This window comes from Vitis vinifera, chromosome 18, assembly GCF_030704535.1.
Source record: "Vitis vinifera cultivar Pinot Noir 40024 chromosome 18, ASM3070453v1".
Classification (NCBI taxonomy): domain Eukaryota; kingdom Viridiplantae; phylum Streptophyta; class Magnoliopsida; order Vitales; family Vitaceae; genus Vitis; species Vitis vinifera.
Genome location: NC_081822.1, coordinates 29,221,054 through 29,241,010, shown reverse-complemented (window position 1 = coordinate 29,241,010; position 19,957 = coordinate 29,221,054). Strand labels below are relative to the sequence as shown.

Here is a 19,957-nt window from a genome sequence, read left to right as displayed (position 1 = left end):
CTGAAGATTTTAATATCACTATATTTCTAACATATACTAAAATAATATTTTTATATAAAAAGAAAATAATTTATGATTTTATTATAGTAGTATCATTCATGTTTTACTAAAAGCTATACATTTATCTTTTAATTTATTTATAATTATAAAACCATTTTCATTTTTAATAAGATTTGACTTAAATTTAAATTATATTCTATAAATTAAATTTACAATATTTTTAAATCAAAACAAAAAAAAATATTTTTGAAAACAACTTATCCAAACAAATTTTTTTGTTTTCTATTTTTTAAAAACAGTTTTCAAAAACTTGGCAAACAACTCTAGGTTTATAAAACACAAAACTGTTTTTTGTTTTCTAACTTAAAACAGTTCTTAAAAATAAGATTAAAAAAATATGACCAAACGGACAATAGGATTTGCAAAAACCACCATAAATTTTACTAGAAACAAATATGTGACGTTTGAAGATCATGGCTTTGCTTGGTCCCTTTTGCCGTCCCAAGATGCTGAAATCCTGAATGAAGCCCTTTTCTTGCGCATTTGTACTTATAATAACAATACCTCACACATACAAATGGAGCATCAAAGTTGAAGGTTTTGACAAATTCTGAAAGTTATCTTCAAATTGAATATATGAAAAAACCGAGACATACTTGATATATACACATGTCAGTCACGGTATGTAGATATTCAATATTCGGAAGTACTAAGTAGAGAAATGGCTGTTGAGTTCAAGTAGGGATTTTCATTCACGATTGAATTTGTGAGGTTTCAAGTGACAGGCAGGCAGATAGAGAACACCCCCAGTTATGTAAGGGAATGAAGCATTATTGAGAAGACATGAAGGGGGGCTCTATTCAGTGTTACCAGAGCTAATAACAAATCTGATCGTTTGTAATGCAGTTTAGGGAGAAAGGAAAAACGGCCCTATTAACAAGGTGGAAGATCGGTGATGAAAATATCAACCCTCACTTACTCGTCACCGCTGTTCAGTACCCTGTGCAGATGGAAAGCTTCACCTTGATCCCCTTCCAGTTGCCTCTTCATCAAGCAGGAAGCAGTTAGCTGCCGGAGTAACTTCTCAAGATCTGAACGCAAGCAAACTTGTGTATCTGTCACCTTGGGATTTCTTAGCAGGATCATGGCATTAACTGTGTCAGCCACAACCTCTCTCTGTGAATCTTCAAGAAGATATCCAACCACGGACTTATGAGGTTGTTCATATGCCAGTAATGCAACACAGTCCTATAGAGAAAGAGAGAGGGTGAGGGAGAGTAAATGAGAATCCAGCTGCAAATCTCACAAGAATAGGTATCCCTTCCCATGAGTTTGCTGGTGCTAACCAACCAACATCACAGAATTTTTCTTATTGTGCAGTAGGCAGCAAGGAACTATATCATGCTAAACAACAGAATTTTGCTTAGTACCTGAACTAGCTCCTCAAAACCTGGTAACTCAAAGAATTTAGCCAATTTAGTCCTTCCATATGATACTGCCTCCTCCAACTCTCCAACCTGCACACCAGATATAGATTTCTTAATCTACGGTCAAAATGTTCGATAAATACCTCATTTGTGATAAAACCATTTAGACTAATAGCAAAACTAGCATGACTAGTAAAGTCTCACCACTTCATGGTTTCCCGACCAAAACTAAAAGGCAGAAAGGGCTTATGACAGAATTGATTAAAACAACCTCCTATGCTAGGGTATCTAGGTCAGCAATATAGCATTCTTTAAGAAAGAAACACCTCATGCCATCATCTTTATGAGCAATAAAAAAAAACTTCAAATATCAAAAGCTAACATGATGCAGATGCTGAAGGCATGTACCTAGACATTTGCACCTATTCCTTCCAGAGAAAGGTATAGTCTTCTAAACACATTACTAATTGGCTGAGTTTCTATAAAATAAAGAAATTGGCAAATGAAATAAGAAGGAAGAAACCATATACCCGAACTAGTTCTATAAATTTTTGGCAGTAAAGCAGAAAGCAAGTAGCTGATTTATCATCCTGCATTAAGCAAATTTGGCTGTCAAGACTTGCATGAAATAGAACAATCATCATACAGAGAATAACAATAAAATATGTCATAACATTATGGGTGAAGAAAATTAATACTACATACACAAAAAAATAAAATAAAAAATAAAAATCACTGCTTGATACTCGCATGGAGTTTTGAATTCAGAACATGCAAAGAAACAAGTCCAGCATCAATGCCCAAGAGTAAGCTCCCATCTATTAGAACACAGCACCCAGAAAAAAGATTGAGGAATTCTAGATCACTCATAACATAGAATCATGGTCATAAACTATATATATAGGGCAATTTATAGGAATACAAACATACCTATTAAAAACTTATCCAAATATGAAAATATGAGGAAAGAAATAGAAGGATCATCAAAGTGCATGCACCAATACGAAACCAGTTCCCCAGACCTAGCAGTTGTTGTAAATGGAATTTTGTTTGTTTATGTTTCTTTTATGTTTATCAAACACAAAGGAGAAAAGTAAACACCAAACTAAACATCCTATCAATACCAACCATTCCCATCTGCAGGACTTAGAGCCTTCTCAAGAGGACAGGACACGTTTCAAAAAAACATCAGTAGATTGACAAACTTTTATATAACACAACTCTCAGACTCACCATTCCATCACTTTTCTGAGCATATGTATACAATCTTAAGCCCACTCTCATGCAGTAAAGGTAGCTCTAAGTTGAATCTTTTAGTTCAAACTACCTTTGAAAATTTGATAGGCATAGCAAAGGTATCACTTTGAGTTTGCCAATTCCTTATATGCCATCATATCACATTGAACACCCAAGCCATGAAAAATATACACACTACTTCTCTGTTTTATGACTATTACCATTTTTATATGGTGGGAAAGTCACTGATGTCACTACACATGAAAAATGCATACAGTAAGATTCAACACCACTATAATATCATTCTCCTCTCTAGGCTCTTCTACCAAGAAATCAAGGAACTCAAACAAAGTTTCAGCACTCTGAATGAAAAGTCCTCATGAATTTAAGAAAAAATACTCCTTATTCAACTATTTACAAGTTAGTAATGGATCATGCTCTCCCATCACTCCATCCTCTAGACAAATTTTTACCACACAATTAAAAATTTGTTTAAGATTCAATTCACATTTTCAATTTTTTGGTAAATAATTTAACTCTAAACTCAGGGTAACAAGGTAATCTTAATCTCTTTCTATGCTTAATCGAGGAATTCATCATCTTATAATGGACCAAAAAAAAATTAAAGGGGAAACAGTTTCCACATATAGAAATAAAGATATCCAAACATTAAGGATGATGATCCTTCACCATTGATCTCAGAATAATTTGCTTCCCGCTTTTCCTTCCCTCTTCTTTAGAAAAACAAATTGGAAGAACTCTTCATCATTATCATCATTTTGTTCACCAACTCAATCAAAATTTTTGCACTCATTCTATGGTTCTCTAAATTTTTCAATGACACCAAAACATTCTGGTGAGGATAAGATAAATAGTATTTCATCTAATAATACCTCCCCATTCATTCATTAGAGCATGATTAGAATTCCAATATCAACCTTCCAAGTGTGCCTCAATAACATGTATTAATTGCTTCCATCATCAACACTCTTTCCTTTCATTTTGTCACTCAGTCAACTTTAAAAAAACCAAGAAGATAGCTACCCACAATAAAAGAAAATAATAGGAGTCAAGAAGAAACCCACAATAAAAAATTAAAATAAATAAAAATAAAATAAAATGAAACAGAGAAGTACAAACAAAAAGTGTGTCTAACAGGCAATTACCAACAAGTCTTCAAATCCTTCCTCAAGTTGCATCAAACAGATGTCTTGCATGTATACGACCATATATAAAACAGAAGGACATTTAGGTTTGGAGTTTTATGGATAAAGGATTTTGAAATTTTGCGAGATGGAGAAGAGAGCCCTAAAACCTTCAATTTTAAAAGTCTTCTATAATCATTCCAGATAAAAATATAATACACAAAGAAAAGGCTTTAAAACCTATTCCATGTTTAGTAAAAATTATAGAAAATGATGTAATGTGTAGCAATGTTACAAAAAAGTCCTAATGTATCACACAATGTGTTGCATCATGCTATATTCATAACTATTTGCAGTACTAACAACCAAGATGTCTGATGCCATTTTATCGGAAATTAAAAGAGAAGGTTCATGATGGGATCAGGACTGAAAAGGAGGGAGCACAAAATTGGTACATGGGGTAATACATGTGCAGCACCAATGGTCTTTGTTTTTTTTTAATAATTAGGAACTGAAGGTTGGGGTAAGGAGAAAAGAACACATTAAAAAATATGAGAGATCCTCCAAAGCAAAAAGAAGGGCAAAAAGGCACCAAAATATGCAAATGGCAACACCAAATAACAAAGCCCCTGACACTCCCAAAGGGGAAATTGGTCACCCATAATGTGTAAAAACATGAATAAAACCATGTACATAAGAAAACAGGCATTCATGGTATCACATTTGGCTAGGTATTTAATTTCTCACACATTCATAAAAAGCAAAGGGAACACTTTTAAATGATAGCTCTAAAATTGAGATAGTTCACCTGGACAATATCAGGATACCATTCACCAAGTTTACCAAGTGCGGCATCAATTTTCCCTTTCCTGATTAGCTTCAATAGAGGAAAAATTAGATCAGTCAAAGCCAATAAATAAATAATCCTCTTAAAGCTAAAAAAATTATAGTACAAATAATAAACCTCAGAGATGAGGAACATTACAAAAACAAGCACAGAATTACATTTCTCTGAGTAGGTAAAAGAAATTGATGAAGAAAATGTTGCAGATATGCAAAATGCGGGTAATTTGGTGAAAATGGTCATTCTGCAACAATTGTATACACCAGTTGGAACCATTTAGAATAAGAAAATGTAATTGAGATTGTTTGCTGTTTATGTGAACTCTCTAGTCCCAAAAGAAAATATTAATTTGGAAAAACTAAGTTCGTAAAGTGGGATTTAAAAATCATATCCACCAGATCTGAAGATCTAGAAAAGACAAGATGTCAATCTTAACCATAAGGCCCATAAGCAAAATATCACTTGTAGTCCCACAAAACTCTTTGCACAAGTGCCTTTCATGCATACAAATTTTCTGCACACTTTGTTCAAAGAATAATTCATCCAAGTAATCTTGGATAAAGTTCCATTTTTTGTACAGAATACAATTGCATTCTCATACATTTTAGATAAGGAAAAAAAAATCTCAGAAGAGAAGCATCGGCCATGTTGTTTAGTAGCCATCAATTTTGTCATTCTGACAGCAGTTGTACAGATCCTTTTCTAACAAATTGGTGCAGCTCCAGAAATGCTGCTTCTTATCCACTATACGGAGATAAATCAGTTCTAACCACTCGCTCACTGATTTCTCTAGGGCAAGCCACAACCTGCACAGTTCTCTTCCCATGTTGCTAGCCCAATGGCCTTCATCATGATGACAAACACCTCAGTGATTTTTTATCTTTATTGTATTAACTAACAAAATTCCCATATTCTCTCAACAATGTTTATTTCTAGTTTTACCTTCCATTTTGCCAGCTCATCCATCTTAACAAGTAATCATTATAGCACAACAAACAAAATTGGCTAATTTCACATTTCTCCAAAGGGATTCCAAAATCAAATTTCATAGAGAGAAATTGCAAAAGCAGATAAGACATCCCTAAGTAAATGGTGACAGAATATATGTTCACAAAGAAAGAAAAAGGAGAAAAATGATTCAAAACTCAAAATGATATAGGGTAATGGTTTTTATACATATTTAGATACAATAGAAGCTTTCATAGTAAACAAACTTTCAATTGTTGAAAAAGGAAAAAGTAATAGTAGTGGTCGAAGTAGTAGTGATGATGACTAAAAAACAATCAAATCAAAGGAAAATTAACATACAAAAGCAGAGAACTGCCCATGCAGACTAGTTTCTTGATTTTCTTTTTCTTTTTTTTCCTGATAGGCAAGACTAGTATGACAACTATTGCATTTTAACTAGAACCATGGTTAAACATTTTTCATACCTGGCGAAGAACCTTCCTTTGACTCAATGCATACATGCGACCTTCTTCATTGGAGCCACTTCCTTGATCTAAAGAGATTGGAGGAACATTACTTTTGCCAGCCAAGTCAAATGAATTTAGTGTATCTTCATAGCCATAGTGCAGTAAGTAGGAACGAACAACTCTGACAAACAAAGAAAACAAAAATAGTGTGAAAAAAAATATATATAAAGACCTTAACAGATAAGTCAATTACTTGTTATAATATCAGTCTCAATTCCAAATTGAGTTATATCACAAGCAAGTGAATTACTAGTTATAATATCAGCCTCAATTCCAAATTGAGTAATATCACAAGCAATTAGAGCTATGAATGTTCCTTGAGCCATAAAAAGGAGAATCAACACAGTACAACTGAAAACAACTCAAGAAGAGAATAAAAAGGTAGATCCAATAATATAGAAGGCAAGCTCCACAAGAACAAGGATCTTGATAGTACATCTTTAGAATTCATGGGATCAGCTCTTTCTAAAAAATAAATCTATCTTACTGCTAAAAACACAATGAAAATTTTAAGCTGCCTTTTTTATATAATCATGTTTATCATATCCCCACCGTCAGTGCACCATCCACATAAGGTTTCTAGTGTAGGCAAAACTCAAGGAATTCCAAATAAAGATATGAGAAAAGCAAAATGTAGAGCCACCAAGCAAAATATCTACTTCATTTCTCTTTCACATGTAACATTAGCTTGGAATCAACCACTTTCTATTTATCAACCCACTATCAGACATTTTTCTCTAGCACTTATAAAACAAATTCGTTTTCACTAGAACATAAGTCCACATCCTTTTAGAGCAAGAAACACCATTCACAATGCATCTCAACTAATGATAAAATAATTTATGGAAAACATACCATTTGAGCCTCTTCTCCAGATAACCACACATTCTGATTTGAATATGGGGAGGCTGTTCCATCTCAAAAATAAAAAAACAAAAATAAAACAAGCATGAAAAAAAAAAAAAAAAAGAGAGAGAAGAAAGAGACCAAATCAGAACCACTTCTAATTCCCAATCATGAACCATTTACCTAACACGGACTCCAATCCTATGAGTTTGGTTCTTAGGCCAGAGAATAGTTGGCATGGCAATTGTAAGTACATTTTTTTTTATAAGTAAAAAGTAAGTATATTGATCAAAAAGAGGAAACACCAAAAACCAGTGTCCTCAAAGTATACAAGGAGTATACACACCGCCTTCCCTTACTAGAAGCCTATCCAGCCTAAAAAACTTACAAGAGAAGAAGGGCTCGCTACTAAGGAAACCTTGACCCAAGACCAAAGATTACATACAAAAGAATATTTCAATCTTTGAAGCGAGAGCTCCTCATTCCCAAAAGCTAGTCTATTCCTCTCCTTCCAAACTGACCAAAATAAACATAAAGGAGTCATTTGCCAAGTCCATTCCATCCAAGAAGGGTTTCCTTCACTGTACACGAAAGAGTCCAAGACACACCAAAAAGGGAGAAAAGAAGGTTCCACAAGACCCGCGTCTTCACACAATGAAGTAAGAGGTGATCCACCGTTTCTGCTCCAGATAGACAAAGAAAGCACCAGTTTGCCAAAGAGAACCCCCTCCTTTGAAGTTGCTCCAAAGTTAAGACTTTACCCTAGGAAGCCTCCCAAGCAAAAAAAGATACCTTTGGAGGCACTCTTACCCTCCAAATACTTTCGCTAGGGAACATAGAAGAACCCCCACACTCCAAAATAGAATAAAGAGACTTAACTGAGAAAACGTCATCATTTGAAGCTGTCCAGATCACTCTATCTTCCTCCTCCCTTTGTACCCGAAAGACATGGATCTTCTGCAACAAAAGCTCCACCAATTCGATCTCCCAATCATTAAACACCCTTGCAAAAAGAGGAATCCAGCCATCCCCATCACCAACGGGGTTCCAAACCTCCGAAACCCAAGCATTCTTAGACAAGGAGATGGAGAAAAGAGAGGAAAATGACTCACAAAGTGGCTCATCTCCACACCACTTGTCCGTCTAGAATCTCACTCTTTGCCCACTCCCCACATGGTAAGTTAACCTACCATCTAAAAGAAACCGCTTCTTCCTGATTGCTTTCCAAAGCCTAACACCGTTTCTCCCATTTACTTCCCGAGTACGCCATCCCCCCTCCTCTTCGCCATACTTGAGACTAATTACACGCCTCCAAAACGTCTCTCTTTCATTAGCATACCGCCAATTCCACTTACACAAAAGAGCACTATTCATCAGAGCTAAATTTCTCACACCTAACCCGCTTTTCTTTTTATCCAAGCAAACCAAGTTCCACTTGACAAGGTGTGGCTTTTAGACGAAAGCTCCCCCACCCCACAGAAAATCCCTTTGAATCTTTTCCAATCTCAACCTCACTTTTCTTGGCAAGTAGAATAGAGACATAAAATAAATAGGCATACTAGAAAGAGTACTTCTGATTAGGGTGAGTCTCTCTCCTTTAGATATATACTGCCTCTTCCACATAGCAAGCCTTCTAGGAAAACGCTCTTCAACCCCATCCCACACAGCCAATGAATTGAAAGGTGCCCCTAAAGGCAATCCCAGATAACAGGAAGGAAGCCCACCCACTTTACAACCCAACTCCAAGGCCAAACCCTCCATATCATGCACCCTACCCACTGGGATCACCTCACTCTTCTCTAAGTTGATCTTCAATCCTGAACACGCCTCAAACCACATGAGAAGCCAACTTATATTAGTCATCTGATCTAAAGACTCCTCACAAAAAACCAACGTGTCATCCGCGAATAACAAATGCGAGATTTGAACCCCCTCACCACTCCTACCTCTCACCCTCCACCCAGATAAGAAGCCCCCACTAATAGCCCTTCTCAACATACAACTAAATACCTCCATGGCTATCACAAACAACTAAATACCTCCATGGCAATAGTAAGTACATGTAGAAGCTTAAACTGCTTTTCAGGGTTTTTTTATCCATCAGGATAGAAAATTAGATCCTTCAACTGACGCTTATGTTAGTCTTTCGTTAACCTATTTAACAAAACAGACTAGGATATTAAAGCAAAGATAGAGTGGAGTAAGCCCCTTGAAATATAAGGGTGAGAATATAACAATTGCTAATATATTCATTTAAGTGGATTACAGTCATCTTTCCTATTTCTATATGAAAGTTACAGTTGCAGATGCTTGCTCCTGCACTAACTCCTGAGAAGTAAGAAAAGCTAACCAAAGGTCAAAAGAGAGGTGACTCACATCTTCTAACAAACTACAGAATTATCAGCCAAATATTCTAAACCATCCTCTGACCATTTAACTTATTCACTATAACTCAAAAATAGAAGTATCCAGGTATAAAAAATCCTGCCATAGGTTTACCCCACTCAGTACCAAATTCAAGCACACCTCTACTGAGAAGCAGTCACCAAAATTGTCATAATAGCTTTCAATTGGCAACTGTAAATTCTTTTAACCATTAATCTGCACTACCACATCCATAATACCAAACCACGAACCCTTCTCCTCAAACTATACTACACTCTAGCAAAATCTCTATAGTCACTTCCTTCATGAATTTGATTCATTTCCACTAAAGGCTTTATATCTAGTCCTATTTGTCTTGGGTCACAAATGAAATCCTAATCAACAACAACATTTGAAACCTTCCCCAACACCATTCCAAGTATCTCTTTTGCAAATTTTCCAACCTATAAGCCACCAAATTAAATTTTGAAACAAGATTAAAGAACTGGAAACATCACTTCCAATCAAAGTCCATTCTCTATAATTAAAATTATCTACTTCATCCAACTTAATCTTCTTCACATTTTTAATGAACACGCCAGAAATTGCTTTAACTTTAGACAAACATACCAAAACATCCCGGTCCATCAGGTCCCTAAAGAAAAATCCAATATCCTGTCACATATATATTGCACATGATCGAATGGTGTCGCCTGTACATTCTAACAAATGCAAGTACTTCTTGTTCAATCCTCCTCATATTGCCACTCTTCTATCCTAGCATGTATCTTCTAAATTCATATTTCAAACATATATTTTAATCGCCCAAAATATGCACATAAAAGTATGTATGGCTTTTTAGACATCTTACAAATAATTTTAATCGCACACTCATTTGTATTTTCAATTTCACTAAATTTGCCCTATATAACATAAACCATTAGATTCTAAAGCATCACATCTAACTTGGAATTAACCCCTACCTCGGTTTTGTAATTAAACTCTTATCATCTACAAAAAAGCATCCAAAAACCTGAATACTGCTTTTAATTTTGGGAGATCAAGCACCTGTAGTATTTGCATCCTTGGACATTATTATGCCAACATGGTACCCAAAACATAGCTAATAATTCAATGCATAAAACGATCAATAATAGCTCCAGTACAAATAGAATCGGGAGATGCACTAGAAATATTAATTGTATATGGGGGGGATATTGCCAATGTTACTAAGAGAGGCTTCAAGTGAACACTACTGATCCACCCTTTCAAATTGTTGTCATTAGTAGAAATAGACAATTGGTGGGTAAACTAAGAAAAAGGCAGATGATAAATCAAGTATGGGTATAAATGCTACAATGGGGATGTACCCCCTTAAGGTTTATCCACAGAGAACAAGGTATTTTTGTAATATTTGAAATTTTGAATTTTTGCAGTAGCTATAATTCCCATTTCATAAAGTTATAAAACCAAAGCCCTAGCTTGTTGTGATTTGACTATAGGTAGCAAACTTAAGATTATTCTATAGTTGGTTTGGTATTGAAGGAAAGGTTTTGAAGTTACACACAACTAAGAAGTGGCACAATTTATGCAACCATGATTCAAGGCTATAGTCTCATAATGCAAAAATTATTGGTTGTGCCAAAGATAAAACAGAGAAGGATTCATGATGTTCTACATCATCCAAACACACTTTTCCTACAACAGATTATCCATTTACTTATTGTTAAAGATACTGGAATATTTTTCCAGCTAGCCATTGAATTATTGAGAGAATCTCTAACTATCAATAATTTTTTCCCTCATCAAGATACTGGCAAACTATTTCCTATTCTTTTCCAATTCATCCTTATTTGTAAAATATTTTCTTAACTTAGAATATCTTGTAATTGAACTACCTTAATTCTCTCTATCTTTTCCTTGAGTCTAGCTAATTCTTGCATATAAATAGGCTGTAATTCTTCTCTGATTAATACAAAATTTGTGAACACTATTTCCAGTTAGAGCCCCTTCTTGGGTTCTTTCTTCCATGTTTGTTCTGATTTAATCTAGCATCCATCCTTGGATTAAGATGTCAATCACCTCTAAAAATCACAGAGCTCTGTTAGGCAAGTTGTAAGCCCAAATGAGGATCCTACCATCTAAATCACGGTGCACAAACCTAATGGACAGAACCTCTAAAGATAGGCTCAATCTATGAAGTTCTTCATCAAAGAGAGAGGGAAGATGGATTTGCAAGATGGAACCAAGAAGGCTCCGAGTCCAACAGATCCAAGTTTTCCCATCTCTGATGTAGAAAACTCTATGTTAATGTCCTAGCTAGTCAACTTTATTGAACTTGAAATCAATCAGAGCTATTATTTTCTATACAACAACTAGAGAAATACGGGCAGTAGTAAACTTGATCTATTCCCTTTTAGGGAATGATGCTCAATTGTATGAGTTAAAACAAATAGAAAATGGAGTCAAGCAAAGCAATATGTCCGTGAGAGCCTACTATAATGTATTAAACTTAAATCAATAGATGGATCTATATCAAGACTTGGACTAGAAGTGCGTGGAGAATAGCATCAAATATAAGCAATTCTTGGAGAACCTGAATTTGATCAAGCTAGGAGTCAAATTCTTGGAAAGGAGCCTATTCCATCATTAAGAGAGGTCTTCAATGCTATTGGAAGTTAATAGAGTAGACTTTCAATCATGATGGATTGATGGGTAGTATGCAAACTGAGAATCCTGCACTATTCATAGCTAATACTCCTCAATCTGTGGCCAATCCAAAAACTGCCTTTCAGGGTAGTCAAAGGAACTTTGGCAAGCAAGGAGATGACAAAGACAAAGTCAGATTAAGGTTAGAGAAGATTCAAAGGGACTTTCTTTGGGGACGTGGGACTTTGGAGAAAAAACCTCATTTGGTTGGTTGGTTGGTTGTTTGCTTGGATAAGAGAAAGGGGGTTTTGGGCATTAGAAATCTCTCTCTTCTGAGTTCGGCCCTCTTTTGTAAGAGAAAGGCATTTTGAAAATAAGGAGCTTTTGAAAACAAATGCATTTTTATTATTTTCTTTAATAAAAAATTTTCAATACACATATTATCCTTTATTTTATCATTTTAAAAAAAATCAATATTTTTATGAATTTTCATCAATTTCCTTCTCATCATATTTTTATCCAAATTTCCTCCGATATTACCTCATATTTTCAGAAAATCAACTATAGATATTTTTGAAATTTTCGATATTTTAATCCTTGGTTTTTTGTGTCCTCACTTTTGAGGGCTTCTTTTAGGTACTCTTCGTATACATCTTGTGTACTTTTTCTTGTTATTATATACATGCCTATCTTTACCAATCAAAAAAAAAAAAAGACAAGTTATGGTGTGACCATTGCAAAAAATCATGTCATGCAAGAAAGACAGGTTGGAGGTTCCATGGCAAACCACAAGGCATGGGGCAAAGGAAACAACGGTAGAAGCAACAACAATGAAGGCAGCAATCAAGGGTCACAAGCTGTTGTAGAATAGCCAAATACATAAAACACATGGCAATCAGGCACTCTTAGACTACCAACCTTCACCATGGAACAACTAGAGCACTTCTCTAGGTTTATGAGTCAAAATGAAACTGTAAAACTTCTGAAAATCTAGCCCTAAAGGGCAATTTCCTTGCTACTCTACAAACCAGTCACTCAAAATCAAACCCTTCATCATTGATTCAGAGGCAGCTAAACATATGACATGTTTGTCTAATTTACTTGGTTCATTTTTTCCATTCTCAGGTCACCAAAGGGTTAAGATTGTTGATGGATCTCTCTCATCTGTTGCTAGAAGGGGTTCAATATTTGTTCCTAATGACCTTACCTTAAAATTTGTCTTATATGTCCTAAGTTCATCATGCTATCTTATATCTATCAGTAAACTTACTTGTCACCTCAATTGCATTGCTAAACTTTTCCCAACTCATTCTGAATTTCAGGAACTGTGCATGGGGAGGAGGATTGGCAGTTGGCAGTGCTAGGGAATTGGATGGACTGTTTATCCTTGAAGAGCACACCAAAGCCATAGCAGAAACTTTTTAGGGTCTCCAACTTGTGAGAAAGAAATAATTTTACCACACCTTAGAACAGGTCACCCAAGCTTTACCTATATAAAGATTTTATTTCCTCTATTGTTTAAGAATAAAAATGCTTTAGATTTTCAATATGAAAGTTAGTGAACTTGCTAAACATCACAACAACTATTTTCCTGCTCAAGTTTATGAGAAATCTAGACCTTTCTCCCTTATGCATAGTGAAGTGTGGGGGGACTCTCAAGAGAACAATTTTGAGTGCTAGGCGGTTTATGACATTGATACATGATTATACAAGAGTGTGTCGAACTTATTTGTTAAAAGAATTTTTTTTTTTTTAAATCAGAAACAAACATAAATTTTTATTGATAAAAAAAGAGAGAGAGAGAGAGAGAAGGATGAGAGATCCTTCTCACGGAATACAAAAACTAATCAAAGTAAGAGTAAAGGACACCACTATACAAGGAGAACTAAAACAAAGGCATACACAAAATAACTTAGAAATTGAAATCAACTCCTCTCAATGTCATCCACCCCTTAAGAATTACAAACCGAAAGCCAACTTAATTGAATAACATTAAGTGGAACTCCCATAAAAGCAATGGAATAAGAAGCCCAAAGGGAGGAGTAAAAATTAAGTAGATCTCACAACGTCTCTTCCATTCTCCATTTTTCCTTGAAAATCCTAGCATTTCTCTCTTGCCACACAATCTAAAAAAGAGTGAGGCAAACAATTTGCCAAAAAGTCTTGCCTCTCAATGAATTCCTCAATCCTCTAAATGAGATAATCATCATATCTCCAATACTCCTAGGTGGCACCCAAACCATATTGGCTAAATTGAAGAGCTTATGCCAAAGCCCTAAAGTTAAAAGACAATGAAGAAAAAGATGATTAATCGATTCTCCACTTCCTTTGCATAAAATGCACCAATGAGGACCAAGGTATTTGTAGGGTCTTCTTACTTGTAACAAGTCATTGGTATTTACCTTCTTGTGCACCACCGACCAAGCAAAGATCTTGACCTTTGAAGGGGTTTTTGATTTCCAAACAAAATTGGCCGGATAGAAAGGAATTGGATTTGAAGACTTGAACAAGTCCAAAAAGAAAGATTCTACAGAGAATAAGCTAAATGAGGATAAAGATCATGCCCTTGAATCTGCGGTGATGGGAGACAAGCCCACTAAGGTGAGTGAAAACATGAGTCTTTCAAGAGAATCAATTTCAATGTCAGTGAGATTGTGGCAAAAGTTAAAATTCTAAAAAAGTGAGTAGGAATTACCAAGGACAACTGAGATGATGAGATTTTTCACTGAGATCCAAACTTTCACCAAGGTGAGTAGGAAAAATCTAAGGCAACCACAATGTTTCAAAACTTTCACCAAATGATCCAAACCCAAATCTGCATCCTAAAAACTAACAATGGGAAAGAATATTTCTCACAAATTTGAGGGAGGTATCTTAAAAAGAATAATACTGTTCACCAAATGTCTTATATTGGCACACTACAACAAAATGGGGTTCTAAAGAGGAAAAATAGACATTTACTTGAAGTAGCTCAAGCATTAATGTTTAAAATGAGGTTCCTAACCATTTTTGGGGAGAAGCAATGTTGACAACCTTATACCTAATCAACAGGATGCCACAACTTGTGTCCTTAAGTAGGATACTCCATAAGCACCTTAATAAATGTTTGTCCCACCTCTCACCATTTCTTCACCTCACTTTCCCTATAGGTTTTTCAAAGTCTAGCTTTTGTACAAATCCATAATCATAAAAAAAGGAAATTGACTCAAGAGCTATAAAAACATTTTTTTCCTTGGTTGTTCTCCTACACAAAAAAGGTATAAGTGCTTTCACCCACCTTCTTAAAAACTATCTCTATGGATGTATCCTTTTTTGAAGACCAACCCTACTTTACCAAAAATTCTTGTTAGGGAGAGAATTTTTTTTTTTTTTTTTTTTTGATAAGTAAACAAGATATGCATTAAAAAAGAGGCAAAGAGCCACAAAGCATACAGGGGGCATACAAGGCGACTAAGGCCTCAAAAAAGAGCAACAAGACCAGAAAAGATTCACCTCCCCTTAAGTGGATGCTACCCACTCCAAAAAGCCTATAAGGGAGAGAGACTCCTCACCTAAATACAATTTGGCACAGCTCCATAAATTACAAACAAAAAAATTCTTTAACTTCTAGATATTCAACACAAACCCCCCCCCTAAAAGCTAGTCTATTCCTCTCCTTCCAAACCGTCCAGAAAATACACAAAGGTATGGATTTCCAAACCTTTTTCCTTTTCTTCCCTACAAAGGGGCCCTTCCAGCTAGTTAAGACCTCCTTTACAGTTTCTGAAAGACCCATTTAACATCTACTAAGAATGAAAAGACTAGAGAGAAAGAGAGAATTATTGGGACATTCTACTGGCATCCATAGCCTATTCTCCTCCTGTTCATAGTTAGTCCTTTGCAGGTTTTTTACCACTGAGTACTATAATAAAGAAAATGGAGGAACATCTTATTCTGCATAACAACCTGAGTGTGATGTTATTAAGGGACCAGGGAGAAACAGGAAGGGTACTACAGGAGCAGGGAGAAACAAAAAGGGAACTACAAGTTTATTCAAGGAAGAGGAGAGGTACAACAGACCAATGAAATGAAGTCCCTCTTCACTACCAATCCTCCCCACCAAACACGGTTAAACCTGAAAACTCAGGTGAATATATCCAAGGATAAAAATGTGGCTGAAAATTGATGATATTTTGACGAAATATGAGTGTCAATCAACCCTACCAAGATATATGGGATAGAAATATCCAATGCCCAATTCTTCTCCATTTTTCAATGATTTTCTCACATCTTATCACCTAGTCAACACGGGGCATCGGCTAGTCAATAGGGATCACACTTTAAAATAAAAGGCAAAGGTACACACATATAGCTTATCTGTCCCTCCTAAATTTTAGCTATAATCAAATTAATTTTAATTATTTTATTTTTCAATTTCAATTTAATACATTGCTAAAAATATAAAAAAAAATCATAATAATCTTATTAATGAATCTTTCTTTATATATTTTTTTATTAATTAAATACAAGAGTAATATAAACTTGTAAATAAAATTATTAACATTTTTAAACATAAAAAAGTACCATCGCTTTATTGAGTGTTAGTCAACCCCAACAAGATATATGGGATAGAAATATCTAATGCCCGATTTTTCTCCCTTTTTTAGTGATTTTCTCACCATCTTTTTTATTAGTCAACACAAGGATCTTTGAGGATAAATATAGGATGTCAAAAATGTTATGAGATCTGTTGGACTTCTCTTCCTCTATTTAGGCCTCTTGTACCAATGCTTTTAAAGGCATTCCTCACAATTAGCTTTCGGTGTGTAATCAAAAGGTTTTGGTCAACAATGAGAGGAGCTGATTCCAAGTTTGAGGAGATGACATCTATGTAAAGTCTTATGTGGTCTAATCCATTTTGTATGGATCTCCCTGTATATTGGAGAAAGTCAATTTTTTTTTCTACCAGTTCTTGTATTTGGAGGAAAGATTTTCCATGCTTCTCATAAGTTTTTTATCTATAATTAATATTTTTTTGTTTCTGATAAAAAAATAGACCATCAAATATCATATTGACTTGACATCAAGCTTCTTCCATGTCCGGTTAATTGTATAAACCCCTCAAATATAATTTACAAGGAAAAAAAAGGTACTTTATAACTTCTGAAGATTTGGGTTGTTAAGAGTTCAAGTTAGTAGTAGTTAGTTTTGAATCCTATTTTAAAACTTCGAAAATCTTTTTTGATGGAATTTGATATTACAAGTTTCTATACTTCCAAGCTTCCTACTTTTTAAAAGTGGTAGCTTATTTTGTTCAAAATAAATACCAGCCTAACGACCAATTGATATGTGGCCTTGACCAAATATATATAAGGAAAAATCAAGATTTGTAACCTTGCAAGACTTCATTTCAAAGACTTGGTGGAGGTAATGCCTTTTTGTAAACTTTGCTTTATTTAAATGTACACACACATACATAACAATGTAAAGTAAAACTTCTACTTTTCCAACCACCATCATGTCTTTAGCAATTTGGATTTCTTTACAAGTGTAAATCACTAAACGTTTTGTTTACTACAAATTTCAAATCATTACTAATAAACTCATAGGATTACAAGCATGTAGTAAGATATAAATTCCACCAAAACTCAAAGCAGAAATATCATCTGAAAAAACATGCAAATCAACTTACCCATAACTAAGATTTGGTGGCAAAGATATTTTTTCAATCGCCACTTGTTGCTTCATTCGCTCTTGCGCTTCATATGCCTAATCAAAATATGTTGAAAAGATGAAAATGAGGACCCTTTAACAATTTTCATTTCTTCAAGGTTAATGGACTTGTTTGCCATTCTTTTTACAATTAAATTTCATGAGAAAATAAAGTAAAAAATGAATAGGATTTAGCAATACAATCATTGTTCACCTTTGAAAAACTCAAGGAGATCATCAATATCCCAACTATATTAAGAACAAATAGACTTGAAAAATCCATGTTCACAACAATTCCCATTAACGAATTACCCCCTCAAAGTAATTAGTCTTCATTGGCAATTTGATGATAACTCAGGTGAATATCAAATGAAGGTAAATATGCCAATTTGATGATTTGGAATAAATTTTAAGTTAACTTTACCAAAAAAAAACCTAGTAATAATTTTTAAGTTAATAACTTAAAAACAATTGAACTTAAAGTCAACTGAAGTCATTAAGTAATAAGCATTAAGTTTTACCAAATACCTTGTAAGTGTCTTCATTACAACTACAAAAAAATAAGAAGACGGAGGGTCCCCTTACCTCAAATCCCTAGAGCTTTAGAGGAAACCAAAAGAGGTGTCATTAACAATCACTGAAAACTTTGCAGAACATTTGCACCATTTAATACATCCCTATCAATTTCTCACCAAAATTCATCTATTCAAGAACTAATAGCAAGAAACTCTAATTAACATTATCATACCCATCATCTCGTCCTTCACAACATCCCAACTGAATTGCCAAATTGCCATGGAGAACCCATCTGGTTCTAGAGCTTTGTCCCCATTCAACTTTGTCAAAGAACTGAACATCTCCTCTAAGAATGATCCCTCTAATTTTTTTTTCTTCCTATGCTTCTAATTCTTCAAAATCCAAACCGTTGATGCTAGGTTTACACTTTTTTGCATCAGATAACAAATTGTGAAAAGCAATGTCACTCCCTACTTTATCTCGTTCTCCTCAAACAGCCAAGTATCGTTAATTTTAATCCTAGTAAAAAAATTCCTTCTTCTACGAGTATAGACATTTTATGGAAGAGCTTTGTTTTTCGACTACCCTCCTTGAGCCAAATCTCCCTAGATTTCTACCTACATGAGGTTTCTTCACGAAAAGCCCACTTACTATATTCCTCCCTAGCTACTCTCCTCACTTTATTCCCCAATCCCCTCCCTCTCCTTGGAGTCTCAAAAATCCACCTCATTAAAGCTCCTCCTAGCTCAAACATTACCATTAACCAACACCTCTTTGTTCCAAATTTTCAAATCAAATTTTAATGCTTTCTATTTTGCAGCCAAAATAGAGCTATAAGATCCACTAAAATTGTACCCTATCCACCACCCTTTAAGTAGGTCTTTGAAATGCACCTCCTTCAACCAAATATTTTCAAACTTAAGAGTACGACCTCTCCTCATCCCTCCTTTACAGTGGAATCAAAGAACGATAAGACATAGTATTCAACAGAATACACTAGAGCACCCTAATAAAATGACTTTCCCATCCTTCGGATACCAAAAACCGATCTAATCTGGATAAGGATTGATTGTTCAACCCCCCAACACTAAGTAAAAGGAACTAACCCCCAACACACACACACACAACTCTAACTCCTCAATGATCTCTGAAAATTTTCTCAGTATTGAAGACACCATATTACCTCTATTGCGTTCCTAAGGGAAACTGACCATGTTGAAATCTCCTTTAACACATCAAAGGTCATCCCACAATCTATTACCCTTCCCTTGAACTTTATTCAAAAGAAGAGGCCTCCCTTACTACCCTACCTTCTACAGAAGAAGGGACCTACCCATCGCCCTTACTTTCTTCATACCTTTAGTATGCTTCAAGCACAAATTAAATTCACATTTATTCTCTTGTTAAAAGGATATGTTAAAAGAGAGAAAAAGGAGAAAAATCTTAATTCTCATTCATATATTTTCTACTTACAATTGAGAGATATATATATACAAGGCTAGGAGTCCTAACTACCATACATGTGACCTATATTAACAAGGAAAGATAATATACTATAAATACATTATATTCAACAGGATAAAACAAAAAAAAAAAAAAAAAAAAAGAGGAAGAAGAAGGAGAAAGAAAGAAGAAAAGAAAGAAAGAAACTAGGACCATCAATGTTCCATTAAATTAAACTACTATTCAACCATACAAAACACAACATCAATGAGCGTCCTACTCTGTTAACTTCAAAAAATAAAGGGAAAAAAAATACTCCAT

At 34.8% G+C, this 19,957-nt stretch overlaps 1 protein-coding gene across 2 annotated transcripts in view; it reads right to left on the bottom strand.

Annotated features, from left to right (window-relative positions):
* Window positions 1–598: 598 nt before the first annotated feature.
* Window positions 599–19,957, bottom strand: part of LOC100264951 (ran-binding protein M homolog) — a 43,012-nt gene continuing 23,653 nt past the window's right edge. For both annotated transcript variants that reach the window (XM_019217875.2, XM_002278685.5), the window contains 6 exons: window positions 17,658–17,734; window positions 6,086–6,248; window positions 4,617–4,685; window positions 1,958–2,017; window positions 1,431–1,517; window positions 599–1,248 (listed from right to left, as the gene is read on the bottom strand). In XM_019217875.2, the coding sequence (XP_019073420.1) occupies window positions 976–1,248; window positions 1,431–1,517; window positions 1,958–2,017; window positions 4,617–4,685; window positions 6,086–6,248; window positions 17,658–17,734 (729 nt within the window). In that variant the 3' untranslated portion in view covers window positions 599–975. The remainder of the gene's footprint in view (window positions 1,249–1,430; window positions 1,518–1,957; window positions 2,018–4,616; window positions 4,686–6,085; window positions 6,249–17,657; window positions 17,735–19,957) is intronic.